At 48.1% G+C, this 13,360-nt stretch overlaps 1 protein-coding gene across 1 annotated transcript in view; it reads left to right on the top strand.

Moving 5' to 3' along the window:
- Positions 1-358: 358 nt before the first annotated feature.
- Positions 359-13,360, top strand: part of LOC126427955 (proline-rich protein HaeIII subfamily 1-like) — a 77,223-nt gene continuing 64,221 nt past the window's right edge. The window contains exon 1 of the mRNA XM_050089844.1: positions 359-467. Coding sequence (XP_049945801.1) covers positions 359-467 — 109 coding nt within the window. The remainder of the gene's footprint in view (positions 468-13,360) is intronic.

Consider the following 13,360-nt stretch of genomic DNA (forward strand, 5'->3'; position numbering starts at 1 on the left):
GAGACCGGCTACGAAGACGCAGCGACCCCCTCGTTCGCCTGCTGCCACCCGGCAGCCTGATGCGGGCAGCTTTGCCGCCCCACCCAGGCGGCACACCGCCAGAGTTGCTGCGATGCAGCAAACGCAGCCGCTGCCGACCGCCAACACGTTTGTGGGCGCCAGCGTAGACGCGCCGGAGGACGGCGACGCGCCTCTCGCACCGCCCCCGAACAATCCACCGCCTATCGTCGTCCAGTGGCACGGCGTCTAAAAGGATTTACAGCAGAAACTTGACAGGGTGGCCACGTCCTCTACTGTCAAGGCCGCCGGTCGTGACCTCTACAAGGTCACAATCACGTCCAATGAAGAGTACTTCGCGATGATGGACACGGATGGCCTCCCGTGCTACACGCACCCTTCCGAGCCGCTCAGACTTCTGAAGGTGGTCTTCCGCCACCTTCCCCTCAAGTTTGGCGCGGACTACCTCCGCAAGCTGTTCGAGATTCTGAAAAAAGTAGGGGTAAGCTATAGGGAGAGACGGGTCATATACAATATGTACAACAACCAAGACGGAATAATAAGAGTGGACGATCAAGAACGAAGTGCTCGTATTAAGAAGGGTGTAAGACAAGGCTGTAGCCTTTCGCCCCTACTCTTCAATCTGTACATCGACGAAGCAATGATGGAAATAAAAGAAAGGTTCAGGAGTGGAATTAAAATACAAGGTGAAAGGATATCAATGATACGATTCGCTGATGACATTGCTATCCTGAGTGAAAGTGAAGAATTAAGTGATCTGCTGAACGGAATGAACAGTCTAATGAGTACACACTATGGTTTGAGAGTAAATCGGAGAAAGACGAAGGTAATGAGAAGTAGTAGAAATGAGAACAGCGAGAAACTTAACATCAGGATTGATGGTCACGAAGTCAATGAAGTTAAGGAATTCTGCTACCTAGGCAGTAAAATAACCAATGACGGACGGAGCAAGGAGGACATCAAAAGCAGACTCGCTATGGCAAAAAAGGCATTTCTGGCCAAGAGAAGTCTACTAATATCAAATACTGGCCTTAATTGGAGGAACAAATTTCTGAGGATGTACGTCTGGAGTACAGCATTGTATGGTAGTGAAACATGGACTGTGGGAAAACCGGAACAGAAGAGAATCGAAGCATTTGAGATGTGGTGCTATAGACGAATGTTGAAAATTAGGTGGACAGATAAGGTAAGGGATGAGGAGGTTCTACGCAGAATCGGAGAGGAAAGGAATATGTGGAAAACACTGATAAGGAGAAGGGACAGGATGATAGGACATATGCTAAGACATGGGGGAATGACTTCCACGGTACTAGAGGGAGCTGTAGAGGGCAAAAACTGTAGAGGAAGACAGAGATTGGAATACGTCAAGCAAATAATTGAGGACGTAGGTTGCAAGTGCTACTCTGAGATGAAGAGGTTAGCACAGGAAAGGAATTCGTGGCGGGCCGCATCAAACCAGTCAGTAGACTGATGACCAAAAAAAAAAAAAACCTCCGAGAGGAGTTCGAGGACAAGGGCTTTGGCATCCGGTCCACCGGCCTGATGAGGTCCCCTCGAACTCACCGAGACATGTCGCTGTACCAGGTTGTCCTCGTTGACAACCTGGAAAACCGGAAGATTTTTCAGGTGCAGCGGGTCGGCCATGTCAAGGTCGAAGTGGAACCACTTAGGGTGAAAGGCAAGAGGACCCACTGCTTCTCGTGCCAGAGGCTGGACCACGTCTCCAGCTACTGCTCCGTGCTGCCCCGCTGCGTAAAGTGCGCGGGACAGCACAGGAGCAAATCCTGCAGGCTCACTCGAGAAGAAAAACCGACGTGCTGCGCCTGCGGCGGGGCCGCACGTTGCCAGTTACAGAGGCTGTTCGGCCTTCAAACGGGGCCGAAACCAGCAACGGGGCAGGGCTGCTCCTTCTCGTAAAGTGCACCCCTCCACCAGCTTTGCTGCCGCCACCGAGGGCGGACCGCCTGCCTCCTCCACCCAGCGATCGGAGCAGGCCGCTTGCGAGCGGCAGCAGCCGCCTGCTCCGTCCACGGCCTCGCCTGGGTTGGTGGCAACCGCTGCACACACGCCTGATGCGCGGGATGCGGCCCCACGCAGGCGTCGCCGGCGCTTGGGCCGGGCCATCCCTGCCGCTGCGCAACGAACTGCCGCCGACACTCTGCTGCTGCAGCAGCCGGCAACTCGTGCCGCGCCGCCAGTGCAACTAAAGTGCTCGTCATTTATGACGGCGGCCGAGTTTAGGTTCGTTCTGCGCATCTGACGTCACAGAATACAGTCAGCCAATGAACAGAGAACGACGTTGCCAGAGCTGGACTGCAGTGCAGAGCACAGACGAGTGTCTTCAGTTTTAGAAATGTTCAGTCAAAAATAAAGTAATTGAACAAAAGCAATGTCTTGATAGCAGACTTTCTTTTATAGAAAGTTTGGAAAAAGGATTCTTTATACCAATTGCTTCATATTCTATTAATTAATTAAACCAAACAAGCCATAAGCCTCCTAATTCAGGCGATAGCAAGGAAAAGCGTTTGTATCATTGTCACTAACCGCTTTTTCGCAATAAAGAAGAGCGGTAATTGTTTATTTCCTATTGTACTTCGACGAAACGTGAATAATTCATAATCATACCAACAGTGTTTGTCGGTATTTTGCATGATATTTTAAAGTCCTCCAGGAGAAACATTTAATGATGAGCTGCGTTAGCATAGTGGTTAAAGTGTTTGGCTGCTAAGCGAAAGGTTCGGAGTTCAAATCTTGATCAGTGGTTCATATTTTCTTTATTTTAAAAACAATATCAAAGTGTATTACTTCATGAATTTTATTCGTTTAAATGTAATTTTTTGAAATTTCTAGTGGCAACTAAAATCGACCATACGGAAAGTATACGGTATGGACTTTTACCTCTGCAAACTCTTCAAAATTTCGTGCAATGGTTTACTACATCTAATGCTGCACAATAACTGCGTTGAACGTCAAAACAAAATGAAGTCATTTATGGAGGGTAGGTATCAGTCAAGAAGATGTGTAAAAATCAAACTTTAGGGCCAAATAGTTTTTGTGAAATCGAATGATAAAGTGTGTCAAAGCAGTCGAAACACCATGTGTCTGCACAGGCGAACAGTGCAATGATGACAAAATCGCGCACATCGCGGAATGTGGGGAGCCAGTCTCTGTAGCAGCGAAACGGTTAATGCGGCTGTGGTGGCTTTACTTCATAAATTGCGCGCTCCCCCCTAAACGTAAGTTTGCGAACTATATACTATGGCACTGCTTCTCTTGGCGCGTACAACTGGCAACGCAGCAATCTCCCGCGTCTGGGCGGGCATGCGCGAACCGCCAAGATAAAAGAATTGAACTATAGCTGCCGATGTTCTACGGCAGTCGTCTTCTACGCCGCTGTTGCTGCCACCACTACGGCGGGAGTTATCAACTTCGTTGCGGCCTACAGGCCACCTAGGGGACTGCTCCAGGAGGCTGACTTCGACGCCCTGTATTATCTCTCTTAAGAAAATGTATAACTATTTATTTAGAGGAAACACTCTCCTAGTAAATTTGTTTGCCCTTTGATTTATCGCGATATGTTACTGATTTTTAGTGAAGTTAGTTTTTAAGTTTAGCTTTCAAAAAAATACAAAAGAGATATAATAAGTAAAATAATGAATTTCGTAGGTTGCCAATTACGTATGATATCTTGTTTTATCGAGCGCCAGGCTCCCTACAAATTACTGTAAATGCAATAGCGTAGTATTACTCAGCTCCAGTTCACTATCACAGAAAATAGACGAGTTTTAATAAAATTATTTCACTGGATTCCTTCAATTAATCTCACAATATTTTTACATAATTTCTTCCGCTCCGGCTATCAGACATTGTGCAGTGAAAAAATATTTTTAAATGTACCGCGTAATGGAGGCTAATTGTTAACAGTCAGAGATCACTGTTACTCGCTCCGCAGCAGCTGGAAACATGATAAATAATTTTCATTAAATATTCTTTTCATAAGATAAATGTGGCGTAGGTTCTTGAAATACTACACGGAGATCACTTTATTCTAATATATTCTTACTAGGACGCAGTTTACACCATTAAATATTTGCAATTACGTTACGACAGAAACAAATACTAGCGCACCACAATTGCTTGCGTACCTTATTCCAGCTAACAACAGAACTAACAGAACAAAACAGACTAGACAGAAGAATGAACATTGCATTGTGTTTTATACTCTTACAAAGATGATAATACTTCTTTTAATTACTTACACATTATAATCTCACACAATAAAAATAATGTCTTTTCTGCATCTATCGAGCTATATTGCATATTTTTACACTTAGTGTTATTACCTTTCGCAGATAAATCGATGTTTGCAATTCATTTTGAGTCACATACAGTCATTTTTATTTATGTTTCACCTCGATAATGGTGAATATTGCAAAAGGGACACTACACCTGCTGGCGTTGCCCGGGAAGATCTTCATTGCGGGCGACGTGGAACGCCAAGCACACCCAATGGAGTCCGCAGCTCGTGGTCGTGCGGTAGCGTTCTCGCTTCCCACGCCCGGGTTCCCGGGTTCGATTCCCGGCGGGGTCAGGGATTTTCTCTGCCTCGTGATGACTGGGTGTTGTGTGATGTCCTTAGGTTAGTTAGGTTTAAGTAGTTCTATGTTCTAGGGGACTGATGACCGTAGATGTTAAGTCCCATAGTGCTCAGAGCCACACCCAATGGAACTCCCGCATCACGAACGCCAGCGGCTGCCGCCTCCTCAACGGCACGGCGCGATAGTACTGGGGCCCTACGACCACACCGTCTTCCCCCAACGCGGCCAGCCTGACGCGCTCGACATTGCCGTACTGAAAGGTGCCGGCCACTTCACGTCTGCCAACGTTGGATGCGCCGTGTCATCCGACCATCTCCCGGTGGTCGTCGACACTGACGTCAGCGGTGCCTCTATGCCGATCGAGCGCCGCGACTTCCGCAGCATCGGTGAGGCCAGATTTCGTGCCGAGATCTTAGATCGCCTCGAAGGCGCGCCCGCCCCGGATGTACAGTGTGTAAACTTTTAGATGGCAGACCTCTCCCTAGTCCTGAATCGGTAGAAGTCGGTAAACGCCGGGAGGCTTCGGTAGGCACGCAGTTTCGACTGCTGCCAACATTACGTAGCTGACTGTGTTGTTTGCGAAAGGTGTTGCGAATAGTGTTAGTAGTGAAGAAATAATAGAACAAAACGTCATGCCTGACGCGGCACTTTTTCAGGCATCACGAGGTTTACCACGTCATATATCCTGAATTATATGTCATAAAGAAACATAAATTTGCCGGCGCATTTACTGATATATGAGGATACTGTATGCGAAATATGTTGTGATTGGAGATAATAGTAACGAAATAATACATTGAAACGTCATGCCTACTGCGGCAGATTTACGGTATGTACTGAGAAAATTTAGTAAGCGACAACCTTTTTTCCTTTCATTATTTTGTGGGGGGTGTCAGCGAGAAAATTTTTTGTAAAGTTTTGAAATTGTGCTCTCATTCTGAAATAGTGGAAGCATAAATCTGGGTATTTTCCCGCGGTGGCATCTCATTGTTTATGACGTCATATCTCCTCAAGCATGTGTCTTATTTCTTTTTTTTTCAGCTAGGAACCTTCGTGGGCGTACGGAGAACAAATCACCAAAATTTCATCGCGATCGGATGAATGGTTTGGGAACGCACAGAGGGCAGACATACATACATTCATTTTTATATATAGAGATTGACATACGTTATACTATATAACCTGTTTAAGTATATTTAGATTTTATAATTAATAGTTTAACATAGCGGGGAATGAAATAACATGAAAAAAAAATTGCGAGCAGTGGGAGCCCCTGCGTTACAAGCCTCTAACTACTTTTCTTTTTTTTTCTCATTTTGTTCGCTTCTGTTCGCTGCATCTGCTCGGGGCGGACGTCGTAAGACATCCATTTATGTTCGTTGTTGATCGATTGACTCAGTTTTTTTATTACACAGGGTAGCTAACCCTCTGACCGAATACGCAGAGCTACCATGCCGGCCTTCTCAATTGCGCTACGTATGTTATAGTGACCTAACTTTTGGAACATTGTTTATTACTCTTTTCGGGCGTTCGGAGAACAACTGATTTTCATTGCAATCGGATGAATGGTTTGTGAGGGCACAGTAGACAAACATACATACATTCATTTTTATATACATAGATTTTAATGTACATGACGATTTCAGTTTCGATTACGAACAACATTTAGAGCGAGTTTTACTTCCAAGCCTTTCGTTTGCTTTCGTGTAAGCATGACGCGCAATTTGTAGTGCCAGCACTGTTAGGCGTGCCTTGTCTCTCCCCCCCCCCCCCCCCCCCAGCGGCTCCTACCCCATCGCCAGCCAATGTTTGTTTGCTTCCTCCTCTCCCCGCACTCCCCTCACAACTCTGCCGTCTTACAGTTAACACACTATAGAAGGAGCCGTCGCAGCATTCCTTCTTCACGCGGCAGCAGGGGGCTGCCACTCCCAGGCGGCCGGGACGGCGGCGAGAAATGTCACGCCAACTCTCGTCGCACATCTCGGCGGCGATCTGACACAAAAATCGCCTCTTTCGAGAGCAGCAGCTCACGCGGCTGGCCGAGACGAAGAGCCACCTAAACAGGGCGCGGCGCGAGATTCGGGCCGCCATAGCTGATCGCCGGCATCGTGACTGGGCGGGCCTTGTGGCTCCTCTAACGACGACAGATGGCAGTGCTCGGCGGACGTCCAGGCGCTTCCTCCGCCGTCACCAGCGAGTCCCGGCCCTCCGCGTGGGTGCGAACATTGTCTGCGAGCCACATCCTCACGGACACGTTGAAACGCTACAGTAGTTTCCGCTCTATAAGCAGCAGGTTTCGCTGCTCGCTCGTACCGGGAAATAGAAACAGAGGCGGCTCCGCAGCCAATTTTATTACACGACGCGGCCGGCCGCGGGTGCAACAGAACCCTTGTGGACGGTTGGACAGAAATGTGTCAGGCTTCATAATACGTATTTATATGTGTCGTGTATTATGCACTTCTTGTACGTGGATGTGAATCTGCACATGGACTTTCCTAATCCTCCTCACACCTTTCCGTAAAGCGTGGCCAAATCTTTGTTGGGGAGTAGTTCTGTAGTATAGTAGTGCCAACCTTACTCCTGGCTAGGGGATCAGAGAGACAGCACAGGCAGGTAAAAGTCAAAGACTTTCCAGTGTCACAAGATTTGGGGTGGAGAGGTTGGTCACGGGCAAGTGGTTCGACCACCCCCTCCACAGGGGCCCAGGAAGACCTCCGGGTGCCCGCCATATTGGGGAGTGTTACAGAAGACGGGTAAGTGAGCAGACGTGCCCTCAGTGCGTCTGTCTCAATGTTCAAGCATTGAAGAGAGGTGTTTGAATATTTGTACTAATTCTTTTATTTCCATCTTCGGATTGTGTAAGGAAATGAATGTGCTCGTTTAATTTCGGAAATTTGACCCCCTGTGTGAATGTATCTGGTCGCCAGTTTGCCTGTTATCCTCCTCACATAGCGAATGTCATATGTAAAATATTGGAAGACTTTGGTGGTATACATTTGGCCAACGCATTTCCGTATTACCTGTAGAAATGTGCGTGCAGATTAGTATATAATATACCCGAGCTATAAGTTGTAAAATTGTAATATCTGTAAACTGAAACAATTGCTGCTATCTCTGTAAAGTCCAGTGATAATGTTTAAAATAAATAGGAAATCAATCTTTAACATACCTTAAAATTCACAAAGAAGTCAAGTTAAAGGAATTAATTTAAAATAAAAGCTATAGAATGCAGGGACCCACACATCAGCGTGTGAGCCCTCGAGCCCCTTGCCTAGTATCGTACAGAAAGGGCACGCTCTCTAGGTAGCGCTCTCAAGCTCCCCTTCCCAGTTATCCGTTGCGCAATTTTGGTTCAGGGCTTGACGACATCAACTTTCATCTGGCGTCCCTAGTCAAGGAGGTAAGACGGTAAACTTTCAACGTTCGCGGCAACTTTCCAGCCCGCCGATGGCGTGTTCGAGGCCTCGTGGAGGACCGCCTCCCTGTTTTCCTCATTGCGCGCGAGGATGACTACACGATAGAGGAAATCGCGGCTGCAGGAATCTGTCTGCAGCTCCGTCGCCTCAACCCCAAGAAGGCGGGTGGCACGGATGGTGTCACCAACTGCCTGTTGAGATTGCTACCGCCAGAGGTACACCAGTCTCTGGCGGACATTTTCAACAGTATCCTCCGCTCTGGGACTTTCCCTTCCGCGTGGAAACACGCAGAAGTGGTTGCCATCCCCAAGAGCGGCAAGGACCCACGTGAGTCAGCGAACTACCGGCCGATCAGCCTGCTTCCGTCCCTCTCAAAGGTCTTTGACAGGTACGGGGAGCGGCTGCTACATCTACATCACTGTTCAGACTATCTACATCTACATCTACATTTATACTCCGCAAGCCACCCAACGGTGTGTGGCGGAGGGCACTTTACGTGCCACTGTCATTACCTCCCTTTCCTGTTCCAGTCGCGTATGGTTCGCGGGAAGAACGACTGTCTGAAAGCCTCCGTGCGCGCTCTAATCTCTCTAATTTTACATTCGTGATCTCCTCGGGAGGTATAAGTAGGGGGAAGCAATATATTCGATACCTCATCCAGAAACGCACCCTCTCGAAACCTGGCGAGCAAGCTACACCGCGATGCAGAGCGCCTCTCTTGCAGAGTCTGCCACTTGAGTTTATTAAACATCTCCGTAACGCTATCACGGTTACCAAATAACCCTGTGACGAAACTCGCCGCTCTTCTTTGGATCTTCTCCATCTCCTCCGTCAAACCGATCTGGTACGGATCCCACACTGATGAGCAATACTCAAGTATAGGTCGAACGAGTGTTTTGTAAGCCACCTCCTTTGTTGATGGACTACATTTTCTAAGCACTCTCCCAATGAATCTCAACCTGGTACCCGCCTTACCAACAATTAATTTTATATGATCATTCCACTTCAAATCGTTCCGCACGCATACTCCCAGATATTTTACAGAAGTAACTGCTACCAGTGTTTGTTCCGCTATCATATAATCATACAATAAAGGATCCTTCTTTCTATGTATTCGCAATACATTACATTTGTCTATGTTAAGGGTCAGTTGCCACTCCCTGCACCAAGTGCCTATCCGCTGCAGATCTTCCTGCATTTCGCTACAATTTTCTAATGCTGCAACTTCTCTGTATACTACAGCATCATCCGCGAAAAGCCGCATGGAACTTCCGACACCATCTACCAGGTCATTTATATATATTGTGAAAAGCAATGGTCCCATAACACTCCCCTGTGGCACGCCAGAGGTTACTTTAACGTCTGTAGACGTCTCTCCATTGATAACAACATATCTACGCCACATCACGGAGCAGCAACTCATTCCCGAGGAGCAGTTCGGATTTCGGAGAGGCCACTCAATCACCCAGCAGCTGTTGCGCCATGTGGATCAGGCGACGCGAGCGCTGGAGACGCGGGAGTACCTAGGGGCGGTGCTTCTCCAAGGCCTTCGGCTGCGTGTGGCACGACGGCCTTAAGTCCCATATGATTTCACACACACATTTTTGAGCACGACGGCCTCTTCTACAAACTTTTTGTATACGGGGTACCGACGTCGCACGTGGTCCTACTACGCTCGTATCTCTCAGGCCGCACATTCCACGTCCGAGCAGACGGTGGCATCTCCACCGACCGGCGGATTCGAGCGGCAGTTCCGCAGGGGTCGGTTCTCGGCCCCCTGCTGTGCTCCCTGAACACCGCGGACGCACTGCGGGTGGCACGCGTGGAGTTAGCGCTTTATGCTGACGATACGAAGTTGTTCACCTGCAGCACCAATGCGGCCGAGATGCGCTGCCGCCTGCAGCTCGGATGTAATGTCCTGGGCGCCTGGTCCACGAAGTGGCGCCTAAAGTACAACGCTGCGAAGAGCCAGGCTGTCGTCTTCAGCAGGAAGAGGCTACCTCCGGACCTGCCCCCGGTCACGACCATGGGGCGCCCTATCTCACGGTTGCGGACCGGCAAATACGAGGTGCATTCAAGTTCTAAGGCCTCCGATATTTTTTCTAATTAACTACTCACCCGAAATCGATGAAACTGGCGTTACTTCTCGACGTAATCGCCCTGCAGACGTACACATTTTTCACAACGCTGACGCCATGATTCCATGGCAGCGGCGACGGCTTCTTAAGGGATCTGTTTTGACCACTGGAAAATCGCTGAGGTAATAGCAGCACGGCTGGTGAATGTGCGACCACGGAGAGTGTCTTTCATTGTTGGAAAAAGCCAAAAGTCACTAGGAGCCAGGTCAGGTGAGTAGGGAGCATCAGGAATCAGTTCAAAGTTGTTATCACGAAGGAACTGTTGCGTAACGTTAGCTCGATGTGCAGGTGCGTTGTCTTGGTGAAACAGCACACGCGCAGCGCTTCCCGGACGTTTATGTTGCAGTGCAGGAAGGAATTTGTTCTTCAAAACATTTTATTAGGATGCACCTGTTACCGTAGTGCCCTTTGGAACGTAATGGGTAAGGATTACGCCCTCGCTGTCCCAGAACATGGACACCATCATTTTTTCAGCACTGGCGGTTACCCGAAATTTATTTGGTGGCGGTGAATCTGTGTGCTTCCATTGAGCTGACTGGCGCTTTGTTTCTGGATTGAAAAATGGCATCCACGTCTCATCCATTGTCACAACCGACGAAAAGAAAGTCCCATTCACGTGGTCGTTGCGCGTCAACATTGCTCGGCAACATGCCACACGGGCAGCTGTGTGGTCGTCCGTCAGCATTCGTGGCACCCACCTGGATGACACTTTTCTCATTTTCAGGTCGTCATGCAGGATTGTGTGCACAGAACGCAGAAATGCCAACTCTGGAGGCGATCTGTTCAACACTTATTCGGCGATCCCCCAAAACAATTCTCTCCACTTTCTCGATCGTGTAGTCAGACTGGCTTGTGCGAGCCCGAGGTTGTTTCGGTTTGTTGTCACACGATGTTCTGCCTTCATTAAACTGTCGCACCCACGAACGCACTTTCGACACATCCATAACTCCATTACCACATGTCTCCTTCAACTGTCGATGAATTTCAATTGGTTTCACACCACGCAAATTCAGAAAACGAATGATTGCACGCTGTTCAAGTAAGGAAAACGTCGCCATTTTAAGTATTTAAAACAGTTCTCATTCTCGCCGCTGGCGGTAAAATTCCATCTGCCGTATGGTGCTGCCATCTTTGGGACGTATTGACAATGAACGCGGCCTCATTTTAAAACAATGCGCATGTTTCTATCTCTTTCCAGTCCGGAGAAAAAAAATCGGAGGCCTTAGAACTTGAATGCGTCTCGTACCTCGGGGTCACACTGGACAGGCACCTGACGTGGCTGCCCGACGCCCGCGACGTCAGAGGGCGAGCAGTGGGGAGACTACGTGCGCTGCTCAACCCTTCGTCCACACTACCTCCACGCCACTGCCTCTCCGTGTAGCTGGCCTCGGTACGGCCGGTTCTGGAATACGCGGCCGTGGTGTGGGCAATGCAGCAGCGACACAGAAGAGGCCTCGCTACCCCACGAGGCTGCTCCATGACGAAGCAGGCATCCTCTTCCTGTGGGATCGCTTCTGGCAAATCGCCAGGGTGTTCTACAACAACGCGGAACACTCTGACAGCGGTCTAATTCGTGGGCTGGGCCGACAGGTCCACCGCAGGCCGACAACACGTTGGCCCGACCTACTGCGGGAGTAGTTCTCTCCCGCAGTACCGAAGAAGATACAAAGAGCGTCCCTATAGCCGGGGACGCATGCTGAGGACAGCTCGTCAAGACAGGTCCCATTGCCAACACCATAGGCGAGCGCAGGAACAGCAACTCCGCTCCTTATACTGCCTCTACACCTGACATATGTCGCCAGTGTTTTACAGCGAGAGAGCGAGTGGACGCTGCCAACAGTGCCGTCGTTGCCATAATGCGGAAACAGACTGATTCATTTGACGTCCAGAACCGCACGATCATCGGCTTTCGGGCCATAGGTGGAAGCATTTCCGAAACAGCTATGAAACGCCATGTTAAACCCGCAGGACACGACAAATTGTGGAAAGGGGCCAAAATGAGCGGCTTTCAGTTACACTCGAACACATATAACTTTGTTTGTTTGACCAAAAATTACAGTGCAAATTCTTGAACTACGTTATCGGCTGAAAACGGCACACTATCTTATACCTTAAGGGCACAACCACTTTAATTGAAAAAACGGCTAAAAGCCATTAACTCGAAATTCAGACGCCAAAAAGAATATTTATAAGGCAGAAGGCCTCACGTTAAGTAATGTGGTGTACGTACTGTAAGGCCTTCGGTACACACACCATCAGATTATTTGACTTGTCGCTCTAACAAAGTAGGCGAGTGTCAGCAATATGTCTCGTGGTCTTGTCGTAGCGTGTTTATCTTCTGCCGTTAGGTCAGACGATAGAAATGCCACTTGCACGCTTAGAGTAGCAGATTGACGGTGACCAACTTTAAACAGAACTTGATTAATTTTCACACACATTTATTAAAATAATAAAAATCATAAACCTTGCTTTACTTGATTCTGGATGCTGTTTACAATTGACAATCTCAAGTTCCTTTGGTCTTGGTACGTTAGTCTTATTCTCACATATCTCTGATACTCGACAAAGTGTCTATTCATTTATCTTCATGGCCATGTACGGCAATATGATAATCTTATTAGGCTGAAACTTGACTACAGACTATTGCAGACTAATGCAGACTGGTACAGACTGGTGAAGACAAATGCAGACTAATGCAGACTGACTAATCAGAGGTCTGTACACTTGTTGTAATACCTCAGGCATTTAGGTATCACTGCACGAGTGTGATCTGCAAGGAGAAAAGGTTCTACGTTAGCAGCAATCTCATTGGCTGCGTTACATATTAATATGCGGATCGGCGGAAGCAGAATTTGGTCCGTCTCTAAGACAGCTCCATCTCGTAGTGCGGAGACGGACGAGGGCTGCGCCTGCGCTGTTGAGCTTAGCGGGGCGCGCTCTAGTGGGAAAGTTGTGTACGCGCTGACTACGCGAAATTATGTACACAACAAGTAAGTTCAACAATTTGACTGAAGATTCAAAAATATAACACTTGAAAAGCAACAACCTTAATCTAAAGACGGTTGATGGCCGATGATTTTATAGTCAAGGTAAAAGTAAGTAAAAAGCACAATGCAGAAGGCATTATTTTCACTTATGCTGAAGGCCCCAAACAGTCTGATTCTCGAAATACAAAGATCCTTAATTTAGA

The sequence above is a fragment of the Schistocerca serialis genome, chromosome 12, assembly GCF_023864345.2.
Source record: "Schistocerca serialis cubense isolate TAMUIC-IGC-003099 chromosome 12, iqSchSeri2.2, whole genome shotgun sequence".
Taxonomy (NCBI): Eukaryota; Metazoa; Arthropoda; class Insecta; order Orthoptera; family Acrididae; genus Schistocerca; species Schistocerca serialis.